The sequence below is a fragment of the Thunnus thynnus genome, chromosome 5 (genome assembly GCF_963924715.1).
Source record: "Thunnus thynnus chromosome 5, fThuThy2.1, whole genome shotgun sequence".
Lineage (NCBI taxonomy): Eukaryota > Metazoa > Chordata > Actinopteri > Scombriformes > Scombridae > Thunnus > Thunnus thynnus.
In genome coordinates this window covers 6,507,526-6,527,031 of record NC_089521.1, presented here as the reverse complement: position 1 = coordinate 6,527,031, position 19,506 = coordinate 6,507,526, and the positions used below count along the sequence as shown (strand labels likewise).

The window sequence follows — 19,506 nt, the reverse complement described above, 5'->3', positions numbered from 1 at the left end:
CTTTTTAGCCACATTTCTATAATACACTCTTTAAATTTCAGTCATTTTTAACTGTATCTTTTAACTGGATAAAGGATTTTAGTCACACAGAAACCCCAGTTTTTAATGTAAGACTGTTTTATTCAGTATTTTTGCTGGTTTTGATTACTGGGTCCAGCTGTCTGGGAGAGGAGGATACCTCCTGACTGTGGGAGGCTGGCTGCTGAGCGTCGCCTGCCCAAATTAAACTGTGAAACCTGTGAGCAGCGTGGGAGAATTTCAGCTGTCTGTCAGCACCAACCAGGAGGACACCACGGCTTCTTAACATGCTTTCCAGAGGCTGATCCGTCACAGCAGGCACAGTCTTTGGGCCTGTGTCATAAGCTAGCCTGTGGCTCAGCAGCAGCATCACGGCCAGCCCACAAGTTCTTGTTTATGCAACACCGAAGACAAACACGACGGTCAGCATAATGGTGTTGGCCACTGAGCTCATCCATATCAAAAGTGTTGAGTTGCAATCAATAGAAACTTTGATTGATGAATTCCTGCAATGTCAGGCTCAGCTGTGCTCCAAATAAGCTGACATCCAAACTGACTCAACTGAAGAACTAGTGAGACCGGATGATGGTCCTGGATCTTTTCGCAGCCTTACAACCTGGTCTTCAGTGGTAAAGGGAAAGAAGGCTCTCTATCCCCTTTTTGACCCTGAGAATGAACTCCCCCTGAGAGACTATTTCCCTCCTTTGGCTGAGCTTGCAGATAGCTCATTTCCTCCGCTTGCAGCTAGTAGCGCAAGTGACCTATTCACATCATCAACAAGGAGACGTTCTATCTCCACTCCTTCATCCAGCGAGACAGGCTCTTGCTCTAACCCTCTGCCTAAGACCTAGCGTCTACGGGTAGATCACTCTGCCCCTAAGCCCTGCACAACACCTCAGCAGCACTCTCCTGCGCCTCTGTCCTCTCGGCCTGCATCAGCTCTATTACCCACTCCTGTAGGCGGTGAGGGTGCTACCACTGCTGATGCAGTGACAGTTCTTGTAAATCATCCCAGCAGGCTCACCATCTATGATGGGTGGTTTAGTGGCTTAATGGTCAACCTGAGATTCTTGTGATCAGTGATTCTGTCATCAAGTTTGTTAAAATTCCTTGTGGCATCACCTACTGTTTCTCTGGATTTAAAGTATCTGATGTGATGTGATAATCATTGAACAAGTTCCTGCTATCCTTGATCTTTACCCCTCTGTCCACACTGTAATTGCGCATGTTGGAGCTAATGATGTAATGTCTAGGCAATTGATCAAAATTAAGTCTGACTTTGAGTCTCTGACAACAACTATAGAGAGCCTTGCGAAAAACTGTACTCTATCTGGCCCCATCCTATCCTAAGGAAAGGGTTTGAAACACTTTAGTCGCCTCTTTAGCCTGCATTACTGATTACAGAACTTCTGTATTGCCACTGGATATGGATTCATTTTGAGTCGTTCTATCCCAGGAAGGACCAGAACAAAAAGGATGGCATTCATCCAAATGGACTGGGGGTAAAGCTTCAGACCCTAATTCTACAGCATCACTGGCCTGACAACATCTGAAAACAGTCTATTAAATTGTTGTCTTGTCTCCTATTACCTTATATACTTGAACCTGTGCCTGCTGCCTCTGTGAGCTCCAATTCTGTTGTTATTCCCTGTAATTCTGCTCCTTCTCAGACATGCCTAACCGAGTCTACTCCATATAAGTTTAAGACCAGAAAAGGCTTAGGACTGATTCATTGGAATATCAGAAGTCTACTCCAGCATCAGAAACCTGATCACTTGAAATTATTAATCTCAAGTAGATCCAGATATTTTGGCTCTTTCAGAAACATGGTTTAAAAATAGCATTAGTGATTCTGAGGTAGCCTTAGATGATTATAATCTTTTTAAAATAGACACAGTTGGAAGGGGTGGCATGGTGGCCGCCTATGTCAAATCTTCTTTTTCTGCTTCTATTCTACATGCTGTTACTGTTCCCAAATGTTTAAATACATCACCCTAAAGATAAATAGTGGCTCTAATAATTCCATTGTTGTAATTGGGATTTAAAGACCTCCTTCAGCTTATGCTAGGTCTATTGATTATCTGGCAGAGTAAATCTCTCAGTATACCACCTTGGAAATGATAGTTCTGGGACATTTTACCACTGATTGGTTGACTGTTGCTTCTACCTACCTACCATAATCTGGCCTAATCTGCCTAATAACGCTTTAAGATCTACTCTAACTGATTTAACTTAACAGGAGTGACAAAAGTGCATTGCAAGTGGTGTTTTCCATTTAGGAATTAGGAAGGAAATCATTGTCTTATTGCATGTATTATTCATGGCAAGAAACAAAGCTTGGTCCCTCGCTAGACGCACCACAGAGGCATCCCATTGGGTCTCATTTAGAAAGATTAGAAATAAATGCATATCCCTTGTGAGAAAGGCTAAATCTGATTATTATATAAACTTGGGCTATAGCTCTTATTCAAACCAGGCAAAATTAGGGAAAGTGGTAAAATCTAATAATCTAATCTAATCTATGATCACATACCACTCAACGTCTGTTAGTACCGGTTTTTAAATGATTTGTTTTTATATCTTGCATCTTTTATTATCTGTACTTATATACTTGTTTTAATTGATCTGTTTTTGTATTTGTATCTTTTATTAACTGTGCTTATATTTGTTTTAATTGATTGTTCTCTTATCTTTTCTTTTCTATTTTTTAAGTCATTTTAAAATATACTTTGTCATTGTAAATGAGGGCCAGCCCTCAATTAATTTCTTTGACTTTAAATAAAGGCAATACAAGTATCCTCAAGCATTGTGCCTATCTACTCCTCACTTCTTTTTTTAAATATTAGAGGAATAATAATAAGTCAAATAACTATCCTCTTTCATATCCATGCTTGCCTTTTTATTTCTTCTGTAATCTAGTTAAAAGTGCAGGAAAGAAAACGCTTCTTGTATCATTTGGCAAGTAAAGGACGACCCAAATTTAAGGGTATGCAAATCATCATAACCTCTTTAACAAATTATGCCCCAGATTTTAATGGAAGTAAACATAATTAAGAAAATCTGTTAATTATTGAGATCGCACCTCCCCTGCTTGAGAGCTGAGTTCTAGTTCACAACGCACACATAATACAAACAAAGCTGCTTTATTCACATGCACAAATACAAAACAACGTATGTTTGGCTCTCTCTACAGCTCACACACTCACACTCTCACACACACTCTCACACACACACACACTCACACGATTTCTCCTTTTACTACTATTATATAGCCACATGCACACACTCCAGGATAGCCACAGGGGCTTCACGGGGTGTAACAGCAGAATAGGGCAAGAGGAAGAGAGGGTAGTGCTGGAAAACTTACAAGGCAAGAGCTGGAATGTGTGAACATACACACACACTCATCAGCAAGCGAGCGGGCAGGAAAACCTTCAGGGTCCAACCCTGGAGGAAGTGTTCAGGGGCTCAGCAGGATCTGAGACAACACTGCTTTCCTTTCATTTCATTTCAGTTTTTCTCTTCTTCTTACCCTCTAATCTCCTCTCCTACCTGCGGCTTCTAATCCTATCATCTAACACATTCATACACAAATCACGAATAATTAATTCTTCTCATAATTTTATCCAATTAAGGACCATGTGCAAACAAGCACAGAATCCCTAACCAGCTGCGTTGTTCTAATTTAATGAGGGGACGTGAGGATATGCAAATCATTGTTCTTTTTTACTGAAGAAATTCACCTGTTCCTGACAACTCGTAATCTACACAGTAACGCTGTTATAATGGCAACATAAAGCCAACCATCATGTTACAAAAGTTTTATGAGTAAGGCCTGAAAAGATATTAGGCAATAAATTCAATTTATTGAATAACTGACAGGTAAAAAGCTCATAAAAACACAATTACTTTGCCTCACATTTTACAACATTAGAAATATTTGATTGAAAAGGTCAGTTGGAGACACAACTAATGTCAACTATTACTACTACTCAGTCAACATGAGCAGGCAGACAAGCCTCCAGGACATTGGCCCACTTCCTGCAAGCTGCTAGTCAACTTGGAGTTGAACAAAAGATCTATCTAGGTCATTGTTGGTGGATAGTGCACAAACAAGCAATATGACCTCTCAGTCCCATAAGAGCTAAAGACAGAGGTCAGTGAAAAAGCGTATTTACCGTCATAGACCTACACAAACAAGCACCCTGACCCTCTCTTTCTGCTGGCTGCCTGACCACATCATTCCAGCTTATACAGAGTGAGATAGAGACCTGTAAATGTGATAAAGATGGAATCTGTTAAAGGCCTCCTTGTGCTTAAGTATATGGCCAAATTAGATGGTAAAGGTCCTGCTCACAAGAGAGGTGTCTAATGAGGGGAGTGGGTTAGCCTAGGGCTGATCAAGCAGGTGGCATTCCACTTCAAGCAGCAGAAACAAATGAGGATGGAGAGGGAGGGCGGATTACAACAAACCCTTACAAAGAGCAAAGCTTACTCGAAAGCAGGCCCAACTACGGGGTCATAGGTAGGCTAAGTGCCCACGGCTAAGAAGCCTTATCCAGGTTAGAAAGGTGACATTCTTGTGGGACTAATAGATGCAATCCAGCCCCGACACTGGCCTCAGACCACAAGACCATAATAAAAATGACCCAGATATTTATTTACCACCTCTAACCTCCATTTCTGTCATGGAATACCAAAAAAAAAAAAAAAAAGATTTACTACCATTGGTAACTTTTATTTTGTAATCACAAAAATATTTCACCATTGCAAAGTCTGTGGATACAAACACTTTTATTAAAAAAACAAGGTGTTACTCAAACATAGGCCCATCTTACATGACATGAACAACATGTTTGAAAGAAAATTGGCAAAAGAAAATGCTCATTCATTTCCATCCACTACTGTTAGGTCAATATTGGGAATTGGGCTAACCAAGATGAAGCACTGCAGAAGAAGACGGTGCAATGACATGACATAATGAAAGGAGCTCCAGTCAAACCTCAAATTATGGAAAAATGTGGAAAATGTGATAGAAGTCTGGTATTTCTGTTTGTTTCATGTACAGCAGTAATTTGAGGAACAATTTACAGTCTCCTAATTGCTCCACACACATCTGATGTTTTCATCTTTCAGTGGAAGCTTGAGTGAAATTTAAGTCTTATGCTTCATGTACGTCATCATTATTCACCAAGTCTGTTTCTTTTAATCAATACACCAACTTTTCCACCTCAGTCAAGCATAATAACCTGAATATGATATTTTGACTTTTTTGGATGTTCTGGTGTTTCCATTCAGTTTTTTAAATGCGTGAATTTAAAATGCACATAAAAACAGGTGGATGGAAATGCACCTACTGTCTGATTAATACTTCAGATTTACAGCAACAATTCAAGGTTGGCTAAACTATTAAATGAATCTAATATTAGAATCACATCTCAGAATAACAGAGCACCATTGTAAAGCTCATAGCTATTGTTAGGTCTTAACATCTCTACAGTGTGAAGATTCTGCCTGCACAGAATTTCATGTGAAAGCCATTAACTTCACTGTCCACTGTGTTCTGTCTTTCAAAATACACTTTACTTTGATGTTGAGGAAATCTATTAAGAGGTTCTAAGGAAGCTCTGACAAGCCTGGCAAAAACCAAAAGCTGTATAATCTAAGCTGAATTTAAAGGAGCCTCTTATTTTGGGTACTGTGTTTTTGTCTCATTCACCTGTGACCTGTGTTTTTGTGTGTGTTCGTGACCCCTAGGACCGACCCTTAGGGTGCCAACATCTTGTCTTAACAATTTGTTACTGAAGGTCATAAACTCCACATTCTGGCCCTTCAAACACCCTTCATCGGCTCTCTTGTAATCTGTTTGTTTGTGTGTGTGGTCACTCCAGGTCCTTTCACAAAGTATTGAACAGATTCTGATGCAGTCCTGACCCCCCCCCCCCTTCACACACACACACAAATCTACGTAACCTACTGCAGTGAGTCTGTTGGAGCCAAATAACAGATGGACATTGAAGTCGAAAATGGGATGAACAAGGGGATAAAATACAGAGACAGAGATGAGCACAGAGTTCACAGATTGGATGAGTAAGGACACACACCTACACAATATGACAAGCAATAAACTAAAAACTATTTCTGCTAAAAAATTTTTTACTGGATTTGACTGACTTAAAATTTTCTTTTTTTCCCCTTGACTGTCATAAAAAGCACACATGATATAATCTACATTATACATCATAATATTAAAAGTGTATCTAAGTATGCAAGCAGCACTGACTGCAGGAGGTTGTTTAGGGGCATTGCAAAAAAAATGAATGCTGAGTCACTGCACTAGGGCTTGAGCAGCAGGCGGACAGGAAGAAAACAGTGAAGGTATCATGGGAGCCTGCTGAGGAGAACAGGACTCTTGCATCTGCTAATATACCAGAAAAGTCACAGAAAAAGAGATGCAAAAGGGGGCAGGAGAGAGAATGGAAAGAACAGCGAGGAGAGGAGAGGAGAGGAGAGGAGAGGAGAGGAGAGGAGAGGAGAGGAGAGGAGAGGAGAGGGGAGGAGAGGAGAGGAGAGGAGTGGGGAGGGAAGGGGAGGGAAGGGGAGGGAAGGGAAGGGGAGGGGAGAGGAGAGGGGAATGGGGAGGGGAGGGGAGGAGGAGAGGAGAGGAGGCAAAAGAGAGCTGAATAAAAAGGAGAATAATGTAGTTGTGGGGAAGGTTGGGGAGGGGAAATGAAGGTATTAAGTAGTAGGGGAAAGGGGGAAAGGAGAAAAGGAGACAGATGGAAGTGAAAGGTATGGAAATGTACAGAGAGAAGAGAGGGGGAGAGGAATGCAATAGGAAAGTAGCCTGGAGAAGGACGGGACATATCTACCTGTTCTCACTGCTTCTCAGCCTGACTCAGCATAACCTGAAGTCACTTCAACTTTGTCCTTTAACGCTGAGTCAGCATGCAGTTGGACAGGCCCCAGAGACCCTACTGTCACAGCTGAAACACTCAACAACAATATCATTCGGGTGTTCGGGCATACACCGATTACATTACTTGCCCACCACGCCGCTGTCATTTAGCTTTTTAAAAATAGAAATTCTCAGTGGGACGAAGGACTCTACAATTATAAACTGAAAGGGTCTGCACCATGAGTGTCCACAGCAGCAGCAGAGTCGCAACACAGAGCAGCTGAGTGAGACGTCTGTCCTCCCTCGTGTCGCTCCCTTACCCACACAGATCATTCAATAGTCAAAACTGATCAGGGATCAGATAAGCTTTACTCTTTCTGAATGACTGCGTGTGTTGAAATCGCTGGATCTGCTTTCTTTATATGTGAAAGTGACACTGGACATTTTCGGTTTGTTGAAACTCAATGAGCAGGATGATATACTGTATATCTGAAGTATTTATGTTTCAGTGTAATGAAATACCTGGATCTGTTGGATATTTATTCATAATTGGAATATGATCATTTTTGAATTTCACCCAAAATATCCTTGCTATCACTCACACCTGCTGCACATTTAAAGGACCAGTGAGTAAGAGTTAGTTTAGGGGACCAGTGTGTAAGATTTAGTGGTATCCAGCGGTGAGGTTGCAGATTGCAACCAACTGACTGAGAGAGTGAGTGAACGTGTGTGAGAGAAACAGGAATGTTGGATTGTGTCGAAGCGGCAGCAAATTAATCAGCTCGTTTCTACCTGCTGCCTTGAGGGCTAGACAGGCTGACAGGCCAGCAAATAAGGATGACTCATCCTGACTCACACACAGAAACACAGGTGGGCACACACACACACACACACACACACATAAATAGCGTGATGGATTATCCCTACTGTAAAACCTGCTTTTGTAGCTTCCAATTGCCCTGAAAGGAAACCTCTCATGCTCTCTCAGATTCTTCTTCCCTTTTTGCAAATACTCCCTCACTTACAAAACTCATTCTATCACACACACACAGTCTTTTTTTTTCTCTAGCCCCTCTTCCCTCCGCCTTTCCAGCCGCATTGACAAACATAGCCCTGCAGCCACCGACCTGTGACTCATCCTCATAGCCGGAGTCTGTCAGGATGCGTGCACAGACACAAGCGTATGCGCAGCCATGAACACACACACGCGTACATGCGCATCGGGACCACATTCCAATCTGTCTGTCTTTTGTGAAGATGAGACTCTGGTGTGGTGAGGGGTTTACAGATCTCGTCGAGCTGATACCTGAACAACCTTCAAAAGATCCTTTGATCTGTTGAGTTATAGTAGGCACACATGCACACACACACATACGCAGCCTGTTACATGAACTTTGTCATCAGTCTTTTGGACAATGTCAATAGATGCCTCATGCCGAGCAAAGGCAGATTCTTTAAGGCCCATCTATTGTTAAACTCAACATGTAGCACTAAGTTTAGGTAGTGAGATGTCCTACTTCTTCTTCTTCTGCAGTGTACAGTGAAATGTTGGCTTTAATTTCAACTGACAAGCTCAAGTTTTCTCTCTCTCTTATTTTGTTAAAGACAAAAAACTAAGCTTAAAATTAAAAGCTTACATGGAAAGATTCAAAATAAAGAATAAAAGACCTGTAACAGTTTAACTTCTAGTGAGTTGTTAGCAGGACAAAATAAGGGAAGGAGTTCAACTGTCTGTTTCCTCCTTTCGTAAAAGTATTCTCAGGTACAATCTGGAGATGTCCTCCCCAAGGTCCAACTGCCATACACATACATTAAGACCGGAGAACAAAAGCATGTGTGTGCGTGTGTAACAGGATAGACTTGAGTGCCACTGCAGGTTAAGTGTTGTAGTCTTGAATGAGCTACCAGAGCGGCTGTGTGGTGAGTGGTCCCCAGTGTCCCTCTGCATTATTAGCTTCAACTTCTTTGTGTGTGTGTGTGCGTGCATTGTTTACCTGCTTTGGGTCCATGGTGGGTCTCGTCAAGCACCAGACTGTTCATACATTTAAGCTCCCAGTCTTGGACCTCAGTGTTCCACAGGGCAGGCACCAACACAGTATACTGGGCCCTGTGGATGGGAGTCAGATGGGGAGACGGAGGGAGAGGGTAAGAGAAAAGGTGATGTAATTAAAGAAGGGCACACTTAAAAGGGGTCATATTAGGAAAAACTCACTTTTTCAGTGCTTGTACTTATATATATTTGATGCCCCTTCTTACATCACATGGGGCGAAGCTAGGATAAGCTCAGCTAAGCTAAGGGGAAAAAAATTTGCCTGTATCGTGGGGCTGGATCGGGGGACAGAGCCACTGCTTGCCGACAGACAGCTGCTGAGCCCGGGTGAGATCTGCAGGACAGAGCCAGCCGTGGAGCAGAGCTGAAGAGTTCTGCATTGCTGCTCCTGGTTCTTGATGATGTAGTTATATTGGCATCCTTTTGATCCATTTATTACAATTAAATCACAGAAAAATCTAAGTTTATTTAGACTCAAACTAGTTGTTCTGAACAGGGCTGTTATTAAAACCCCAGGGAACTGTGTTAACTTGTGGAAAAGGGGTATAATATGGCCTCTTTAACACAGAAAGCCATGAAGTGTATTTCACAAGATGTTAAACTTTTCATTTACTGTATACTGACAATGATGGAGGATCAGACGAACTGATTGGGGAGTGGAGCAGATAGACACGAGAGAGAGAGAGAGAGAGAGAGAGCATGAGAGGCTTAGAGAGAGTGAGAGAGGCTGAGATAAGAGTGATATGTGATTGGGACAGATCTCATGGTTGAGCTATCCGACCCAGTACATAATGATAAATGGCTGCAGTCGGCAATAGAATGAGTGCTTGTGTGAGAATGAAAATAGAGCGATCATGAGGGAAGATGAATGATGTGTACAATTTTGGGTAATGGGTTCAGGCAAGATCCCAGCATGCATTTCACAGATGGTGATGTGCACTGTAAACCATTGGTTAGTCGTGGCAAGGCAACAGTTGGACAACTCTAGACATCATTTTGCTTCTCTTTCGTTTTTTGCACAATACCGTATTTACAGCACATACATTTTCAATCTGGATATGAAATGTAATGGGTGATTAAAGGGTTCCAACTCTTTAAGGGTGTTTTCAAACCTAGAGTTCATTTGCTCTGATATGAATGAGTGTAAAACTTGGTGCATTTTCCTCTTGGTTCAGTTTCTTTACACACAGAGAAAAATCCAAGCAAATCAAAATGTGTGACTACGAGCCATGTGAGAATGGTCTCTCTGCTCATTGGTCAAATGTGTCTAGGGTAAGAGCAAGAACATAAACACAGGAAGAAGTTCCTGAAGAAGGTCCAATCTGCCAAAAATATGCAACTTACTCTGTTACGCTAGTCCATATATATCTACTGTACATGTGTACATATTGGGTAGATATATTCCATGTAAGTGACCGCTAATTCATACCGGTATAAGTCTGAAGATGCCCCCTATTTCTAGTTGATTTACATTTGTTGTTTATATATTCCTTATTTGTAGTTGCTATTTGATAGTTTTATGTTTTGAATTGGACAGCTCATCTCTGTGTAGTTACCTGCATTTCCCTCAAGGTGGCAGACAATCCCCTTGCTGAGTTGGTTAACTGTCCATGCTAAGTTGACTAGGTGAGTCCGTGTATATTAGATCTAGTCACCTGCTGTGTAGCGGTCATTAGCTTGGCGTGCTCAGCAGAGAAACATGCATGAAGAGTTGGAGCGATGCTAATGCTATCCAGGGACGACAAGGGGATGTATCCAGGGTTGAGACGAGAGAAAACTATCTGAAATCTTGGATAACACCCTTGGTGAGTGGAATGAGGTATGTGAAGTAGTCTCAATTACCTTCAGTGCAGGTACTGTGGGTTTGAGTTGTTCATTCAAACTGTTTCAAACGTTTCTTTGTTTCGTTTGTTTACATTATTAGCATGCAGCGTTGTCTTATTAGATTATTATGAGAGCACCATTGGTTTCGTTCTTTGTGTGAATTTAAATGTGTTTGTTTATTTGAGGGAAAAGTTAATTGGAGTTTGATTGAATGGGGGAATGTTTTTATGTACTATATTGTTTAGGATTTGTCTGTTTATTCACTGCTTGTGGTATGAATTAAATTTAAATGCAGTTTAGTCAGCTTTGTATGAGGGTTTGAATTTAGTTTGGATAGTGTTTACACTCAGTGTAAGTGTTCATTAGACAGTAGTATTAGTAAGATAAGCTACTGTCAGTCCTAATTTAGTGACTACTTTTAATAGTTGTTTAATTCAATTTATCATCATGTGTGCTATATTATTGATAAATGACTGTAGACAAAAATTTTAATTTTTGTATTTTGTATATTTTCTATAGTCTCCACGGTGCTTTCCACGGTGCGTGAGATGATGATTGGTAATGAGAAATAAACAAACCGTGAAGCATCAGTTTGGGACTCTCTGCGTCTTGCTCAATCAAGCCAAGGGCTGTGACATACCATGTAGTCAGATGATGCCAAGTATATATTTATGGCGCTTCTCCTGGTCAGACCTCGATTCACTCTCCAGCTAGCAACTGGTGATTTCGCTCATCTGCATTCCAGTATGTAAAGCACACCAGCCTATGGGAGAAGTTTAGCTTACAGATCAAGGTCGTATCACGTTCCTACTGCAAATGAACCACTCCAGTGTTTGTTTGGGACCGGACTGAGACCACATCCTCAAAGGGTCTCTCAGTACAGTTGTTTTGGTCCACACCCGAGTATGATTGCTGTACTGTAAAGTCCAATTCAACCAGACTAAACAGCACAGGTTTGAGAACGCCCTAAATTTGTAGATGCAAGATAAAAACATCAATATGTTACTTATATACTGCATATAGCTCACATTAGCTTGATCAACTCAAGTTAGCAATTTGTTGAAAGAGCGTTAATCTGAATGATCTAGTTTGACAGCAAATACACCCGCCCTTTATGTGAGCCCTCAAGCCCTGAATCTCCTCTTCGTACAAGTTGTTGTAGTCGGTCACACTGACAGACACATGTAGCTCCCTAATAGGAGACTTGGAGGAAGATAGATTCACTCGTGAAACTGAGTCCTACCACAGTTTTGTAGGCTGATCTAATTGGGTGATAAGTGAGATGCAATGCAGCACAAATAGAAACAATAAGGGGATAGAATGCAGCAATGCTGGCTTTATTCTAGACTTTAATTCTCCTTTCTACTGTTTTATAAGTATATTTTTCCTTTAATAAAAAGCCTCCCTGTTTTCTGATTTACTCCCATTTGGGTGATCCCTGATGTCACTTTTTTAAATGACAGCACACTTGTCACCACCTAGTGGCAAAACAAACCTGCTATTGTTGATATAAATGGGGACAGTTGTGATACTGGTGGGACACCAACCAAATATCTTAAATGGAAAGGCCATCATCATCAACAATAGCACATGATACAAGGTACCGCACAGTTAGTGGTCTATGGAGACTGTGGAGTTCAAATATGAGACTCATATGTATGAGTATCTTCACCATTTTAACAGTGTTTTCCATGTTTTTTTTACCATAATAATGATTTTTCAAACATGAATCTCAACAGTTCTATATCCAGCCTTCTCCTCAAAACTCTGAGGGTACAGAAAGATATGAGGTGATATATAATGCACATAAGTGTTTCTCAGGAAAACACACCGCAAATCTCTAGACTTGATCTGTCAAAGCTTTAATATGTGCTTTGTACAGCTTAGATATAGGTTTACATAACAAGATGTTAAAACAGATAAGGCACCCACTCTGACTATCCCAAACCAATTGTCTGTATCAAGTTGCACAGGGGAAGGCTCGGTGAATAAAGACATGGACTTGTATTTCAGACAGCTGAATGGGAAGTTAAAAAAAAAAAAAATCTAAAATGCATATCATGTCAAATGGATGATCAACTCAAGCAACCCGCTGAGAGATCCTCAGTCTGAATGCATTCGGGAAATTTAAAATGGTTGAAAGAGAAGGAAAAAACGAAGCAGAGACTTCATAGAAGCTAGTCTTGTCAGTGTGAAGTAAACAAATGATGTGTCAACCCCTGTGGCTGAACGAGGGTGTCAATATGTCAATGAGGATAAATGAATGAATGAAAGGAGGCATAGAGGAGGGGGGAGGGGGGTGGGGGGCACAGATAAGAAAATGAGAACACAGGGGAGGAGGGACAGCCCAGGGAGGTTTATGGGAATTGACTATTGCGAAGGAGCGGGTAAACAAAAGAGAGAGACAGGCAGAGATAGGACTGGTGGAGGGCATTAAGGAATATATATGTGTGTGGGAAGTGAGTAGGAGGGGGTAAAGAGCAGGAGACAGAGAGAGAGACGGGACTGGGCACAGGAGATACAGACACTGAATGAGAGACAATGAAAAGTAGGCACTGAAAGAAAGAGGTAAATGAGTCAGAGGGCTAGCGGAGGTTGGGAGGGTAGGTTTTATTTTAGGACTTGCTTAGATAATGGATGAGCCGCCAAAACAAATCAAATGCACCGCATTCGATGACAAAAACAACACAAACATTGTGTTCAAGCTAAATTGCAGCACAAACAGCAACTGGTGGCAAAAACTGTTGTTTGTCATTCAGTAACAGCTAGTGCAGAGTATTTTTTTATTTTAAGAGATTAATACTTTGCTTCTTTCCCTGCGTTTCTGATAAAAAATAAAGGGAGTTTATGGGTAGAAAAAGGGAGGATGATAATTTAGCAGCTAATGTTAAATTAAACTAAGCTTCAGGGGTGCACAAAGAGGTTTGGGGCAGAGATGAAATGAGAGACAAGAGAAGTAGGAGGCAGCCAGATATGATGTATGTGCAGAGCTTTACACTAGAAGGCTGTTATCAAGTGGAAGGTTTCTCTGTGCTTACCTTAAATCTGAATTTAAGACATCACCAGCAACTAGTTTAGAACAGATTGTGGTCCAGTATGAAACTTACACAAGCAACATCTTGCATTCAGCAGTTAAACTTTTGAAATGAAAAATATTTCCATATTCACAGATTCTGGATTTCTAATTGAGAAGTATATGTCACTTTAATCATGTGATTCTTTTTTTGTGTGGAAAAGACAAACCTAAGAATCTTTATATGACTGGCAAAACATGTCTGGAGAGGATCTTTAACATGTTAAAATGCTAATATTTGTTAATTAGCACTAAACACAAAGTACTGCCGAAGCTGATGAGATCGCAATTAGTTTTGCAGTTATTTGGTCATAAACCAAAGTACTGGACTTACAGTTGTTCTGGATGAAATGTGCAGGGTCTTTCAAAAGCTAAGAAACTCATTGACTATTTATACACAGACACTAATTACAATCAAACAAGTCACAGGTGTGGAAACTTACCCTTCATAGCCATTTAAACCTGTGTATGTCAACTTGTGTGTATGTTATCAGGTCAAACATTCAAGGGTATGTACTTCACCTGACCACTGTCCCTAAATAAAACAAAAGTTTTCAGCATGATCTGTCATATTATCCAAAAAATGGCCAATATTTCATAAATTCAGGGTATGTAAACTTATGAGCACAACTGTAATGATGGTGCTAGACGGAAAGTCAGGGGTTTACCACAGTTATTACAATTCATCCTGAGGGGAACATGAATGCCTCAATTTCATGGCAATCCATCTCTAAATCTGGACACAGTGCTAGCATCACTAAAAACAGCTTGTGGGAGGCAGTGGGGGTATTTATACTAAATAAAAGAAGGAGAAGGAGACAGGTGGATGAGAAGTAGTCATAAGAAGATGCTGAAAATCTGTTCAGCTGTACAGAAACCAAAAGTTTCGATGAGCAGCAGGTGAAAGAGACAGCAGCCAAACATCAGAACAACAGATAGACAGAGAGAAAGAGCGTGTAGCTCTTTGACTGGTGACGTAGGCTGTTTTGGGAGTTATTGTTACAACCTATGACTGAGGTGACAGCTGATTGACAGCCCAGTGTAGACAGACAGTCACATGAGATGGATGAGCCTTCTCAACCAATCATTAATCAGAATGGCCTATATGGGTGCATGACAACTCCATTTTATACCATTCACAAAGAGAAAAAGAGCAGGGAACCTTAAAGAGAATGAAGAGAGGCTGAAGATCTCTTCTTGCTCTCTTTCAACCCCCCTTCCTCACTTAGTGTACCGTCTCTCCAGGCGCTTCTCTCTCTCTCTCTCTAACCCCTCTATTCATCTTTCTTTCTCTCTTGTACCCCACTCGCTCCCGTCCCTCTTTCTTCAACAGTATCTTCCCAGTGTAAGAGGATCCTGCCCTGGGAGACAGTCAGACCACTTAGTGTTGACTTCTGACCAGGCTTTCATAATGATGCCAAGCAGGCAACAAGGACTTCTCAATGTGACATGATGGCAGGCTGCCCAATGAACACCAGAGCTAGAACAAAATGGGACTGTCAGCGCTGCCCTTGATGCATGCATATACAAACAGTATCTGAGGTTCACACATGGGCCAAAATGTGCTTTTTCTTTTCTTCTAGCACAGAAAACAGGACTTACTGTGATAACACGTTTGTGCTGTTGAGTTATATTTAAAGACAGCTATAACATGTTGCAAAGAAATCAAATGGTCAGTTAAACGGTTGTTTAGCTATTGCCAACAATAATCCTAAAGATTTGTCCTTCATAATCAACAAGTCATTTGCCATGTACCTAGCACACCTCATGATAAAGTGCTTTATCACTGCCTGAGACACAACTACGTTTATGGAAACTACTTGGCTGTGTGGCCTCCATTTATCCAGAGTCTACTGCACAGATCTCTGTCCAAGGTAAACAAACTCAAGTCCAAACAGTGGGACCTTTTCTACGATGAGAAGCACAGGAGTGTGAAATGTAAGTAGTTGAAGGGAGCTAATCTATTAAAACAAATATGATAAACTAGATTTTAATAATCAGCGCACACCAGTCCGTCACACACACTGGCTGTATACACAAACCCAGTGACCCCGCTGAGTTGCCATAACAACAGCGCCATGTCAACAAAACATGTCCGCCAGCGTGTGACGTTTATATTCAACATGGTGAGAGACAGACAGAGGGGTCCGGCTGAAAGCAGCATGGGCTGCCATTGAAGAAACTAATTTAGCATAAAGGATGTTTAATCCAAACATGTACAAAAACAACCACACAAAACAATGACACTTTACTTTTCTTGGAATGCTTGGTGTCAAAACATGTCCAGTCCTGATGAGCTGATTGATATTCATGAGCTGCCTGGGGTTTTTATTGAGGGCCAAGTCTAAAAAGTGAGCTCTCAAGCTCTGAGAACAGCGCTGCACATTCTTCAGTAGGACCGAATGCTTTCAATACATTCATGCGGGTGGTCTGGCACAATATTCATGGATGCCTGTCTCAGACAGCATATCTAAGCTTATTTTGAGTTAAACAAAATGAGGATTATTGACAGTTACACAAACATGCCAGGACGGAAATCATAAAGTTTATAGACAAGTTTTCCTTTACAAACTGTCAAGGATGAGTGCAGCACTGGGGCAGAGAAAACACTGCCACAGTGTCCTGAATCTTATGTATGGACATTTTAAGTATTTAGAAATAACTTGCTGGAAACCAGTAAAATGACTGTTATAGGACAGGATCTGTATCTGTATCTATCTGTACTTCTGTGCACACATACACACCAGTCAATATAGATTAATAATGCTGTCCCATGTACAACCTTATTTTACTTACACATCAACAGGTACTCGCAGCAGCAGGGGTAACACTGCTCCCTCGTCATTCAGGTCCATCAGTCGAGGCTCCAGAAGCTCAATGATAGTCAGAGCAGTACGGAACACAGATGATAGGCCTGAGGAGAGAGATGAACATATCTATGATACATGTAACATCAATGCTTTATTACATACATAGAAGGAGACGAGAGACATGAAACTAGCTCTGTCATGTATCAGACTATTACACTGGGCCCTGATTGTTATACTGATGTCCATATGAATAAAAAGACAGAGAAAATATAACCACCATCTAAGACACTAAAAATAATTTATTAAAGCTATAAAACACATCGCCCTCTCCCACTGAGTGAATACAATAGTAATGTGACACATGTTTCAAGTCTGGTTTCAGTGTGTAGCATCATGTATGCGTGTTTGTGTGTGTGTACATACCGTGTAGTATGATGAGATCCCAAACAGCCAGGACAGAGTCCCAGCAGGGCAGGGAAGTGAAGAGAGTGAGAAACCATGGCATCACAAAATGGACTGATAATACTCCCACTGACTCCTGCAGGGGGGGTTGAAGATACAAAGAGGGTTGACTTGACAAAACCCAACAATGTAGTTGAATGGGTTTCTCAATGGGTTCCCTCAGAGATGTGACAGGGCTTCATGCTCGGCTGCTGCTGATACATACTAATAATCAACCATCAGCTTCCCAGGATCTGATGAACAATGTGTTAGTACTATTTCTACTAATCCTGGTGTATAATGTTGACAGCTTGTAAGAGTGGACGTATGTCTTGCAAAAATAAGATGAAGATATCATGGGTCCCTCATGTTTAAGCGTGGCACCCAAGATGCACTCAGCCTCTGTTTGTTCAGGTCTGGTGGGTACAGCACAAGTACAAAAATGTTTTTTTACAGCTCGCTTGCCTTAACTCTGCTGAACAGCTCTGTTACAAAGGAAATGCTGAACTCCGATCTCTAATAGGTGTGTGTGTGTGTGTGTGTGTGTGTGTGTGTGTGAGTGTATTGCCTCCAAAAGGGCAGCTTTCCTTCGAGACCTGCTGAGTCAATGTGAAGTATAACAAGCCCTTCAAAGACACTTGAGCAGCACAAATGGAAGCATTGCATTAATTAACGTGTACGCACACACTTAGACTGAAGATTTTGAACAAAGGGGAACAAAAGGGCAACTGCGACATTGCGACAAGTGCGACAAATGCTCAGGTTCACCATTATCAAAATCATAATTTTGAAAATTAGACCTAAACAAGACGAAGAGTTCAAAGCCATGCTAAGCTGCTCTGTGAGGCTGTACTCAGTGGTGCTTTGACCCTCATCAAATATAGTAGATTGCTTAGATATAGTAGATATCTTTCCTAAACAGAGAAGCTAGCTTAACACTGAAAACAAAGCACTGGCACAGTTGGATTTCTCGGGGCCAGTATATTCAGTTGAAGCGACTCCTTTAATGAGATGTCCCGTTTCATGAGACACCTTTACATTTCCCTCCTTGTTTACAGCTGTGGTGTTGCATGTCTGAGGTGAGGCTCATTAAATGCATTTGAGTTTTCAGAAAATACTTAAAATAACAGTAGAGACGAAGGGAGAAAATTACACAGCTGTAGGTTTGTGCCCTCCTGTGAAAGCAGTAATACTGCCCACCATGACAAGCCTAGAGCCTCACAGAGTGAATGACAGGAGAGGCCCAGACGATGATGGACACACTACAGTGGCCTCTCGCTCTCAGATGAAGTACTCATCACTTGGCCATATCTGGCCTCAAACACAAATACACGCACACATTTTCAAGACCTTTCTTGTCATTGTGGTTTTCAGGAGCATTTTCCCCTCTGAGGCAATGTTAGTAATTCCAGTACAAACTGAAGCACACAACTTTCTTCATGGTTTTCAGTTTCCGACTTGATGATCAGTACCGTGTCTAAATTGATTCCTGTTTCTTTGTGTGTCTTAATGCCAAGAATTAAAGAGCATCATCAGGCACTCAAAGTACTCACCAAGTGCTGATAGAGCTTTGGCTTCCTGTGTTTCAGGAACTGGTCAAATACCTTCACCTGATGCTGGATCCTGAACGGACAAGAAAAAACAGAAATGTTTAGTTTAGTGCACCAGTTCATAAAAACACCAGAAATAATGTTTTTATTTGTTTCAGGGACAGATGCAGTTGAAGAAAGTTAGTTTTTGTGGAATTATAAACAGGAATATAAACCATGGTCATATGACAATGAAAACCATCTGTATTACTACAAGGGATTAAATTTAAGACCTTTCTGATGAAACACACACTTATGATGCAAAAGCTACGCAGCTACATGTTGTAATTCAGTTATTCTTGACTAATTAGGATTAGAGCTGAAACAGTGGACTAAACAACTATCTATTGATCGACAGAAAATCAATCTGAAACTATTTTGATAATGGATTCATCATTTAGATCATTTTCAAAGTAAAAATGGCAAAAATTCACTGGTTCCAGATTTTCAAAAGTGAGTATTTTATGGTTTTCTTATGTTTCTATGATAGTAAACTGGATATCTTCCAGTTTTAAACAGCTGGTTGGACTTAACAAGACATGTTAAGATGTCATCAGGGGCTCTGGGAATTTCTGATGGGTGTTTTTTTGCTATTTGTTAACATTCTGTAGACCAAACGATTGATGGAGAAAATAGTCAGTAGATTGATCCATAATGAAAATAATCGTTAGCTGCAGCCCTAATTAGGATAAATACTTCTGCAGTGATTTTTCAGTTGCCTTTGCCCTTTCCAACATCCTCTTTCTGTTTCATGACTAAAAGTAATCTATTGTTGCACTGCACAATTCAAGAAAAGCAGCTGA

General features: G+C 41.0%; 1 protein-coding gene across 1 annotated transcript in view; it reads right to left on the bottom strand.

Moving 5' to 3' along the window:
- Positions 1–19,506, bottom strand: part of si:ch211-266k8.4 (rab GTPase-activating protein 1) — a 61,242-nt gene that overhangs the window by 37,107 nt on the left and 4,629 nt on the right. Inside the window, exons 7-10 of the mRNA XM_067588897.1 lie at positions 18,668–18,737; positions 17,097–17,211; positions 16,660–16,777; positions 8,911–9,023 (exon numbers count right to left, since the gene is read on the bottom strand). Coding sequence (XP_067444998.1) covers positions 8,911–9,023; positions 16,660–16,777; positions 17,097–17,211; positions 18,668–18,737 — 416 coding nt within the window. The remainder of the gene's footprint in view (positions 1–8,910; positions 9,024–16,659; positions 16,778–17,096; positions 17,212–18,667; positions 18,738–19,506) is intronic.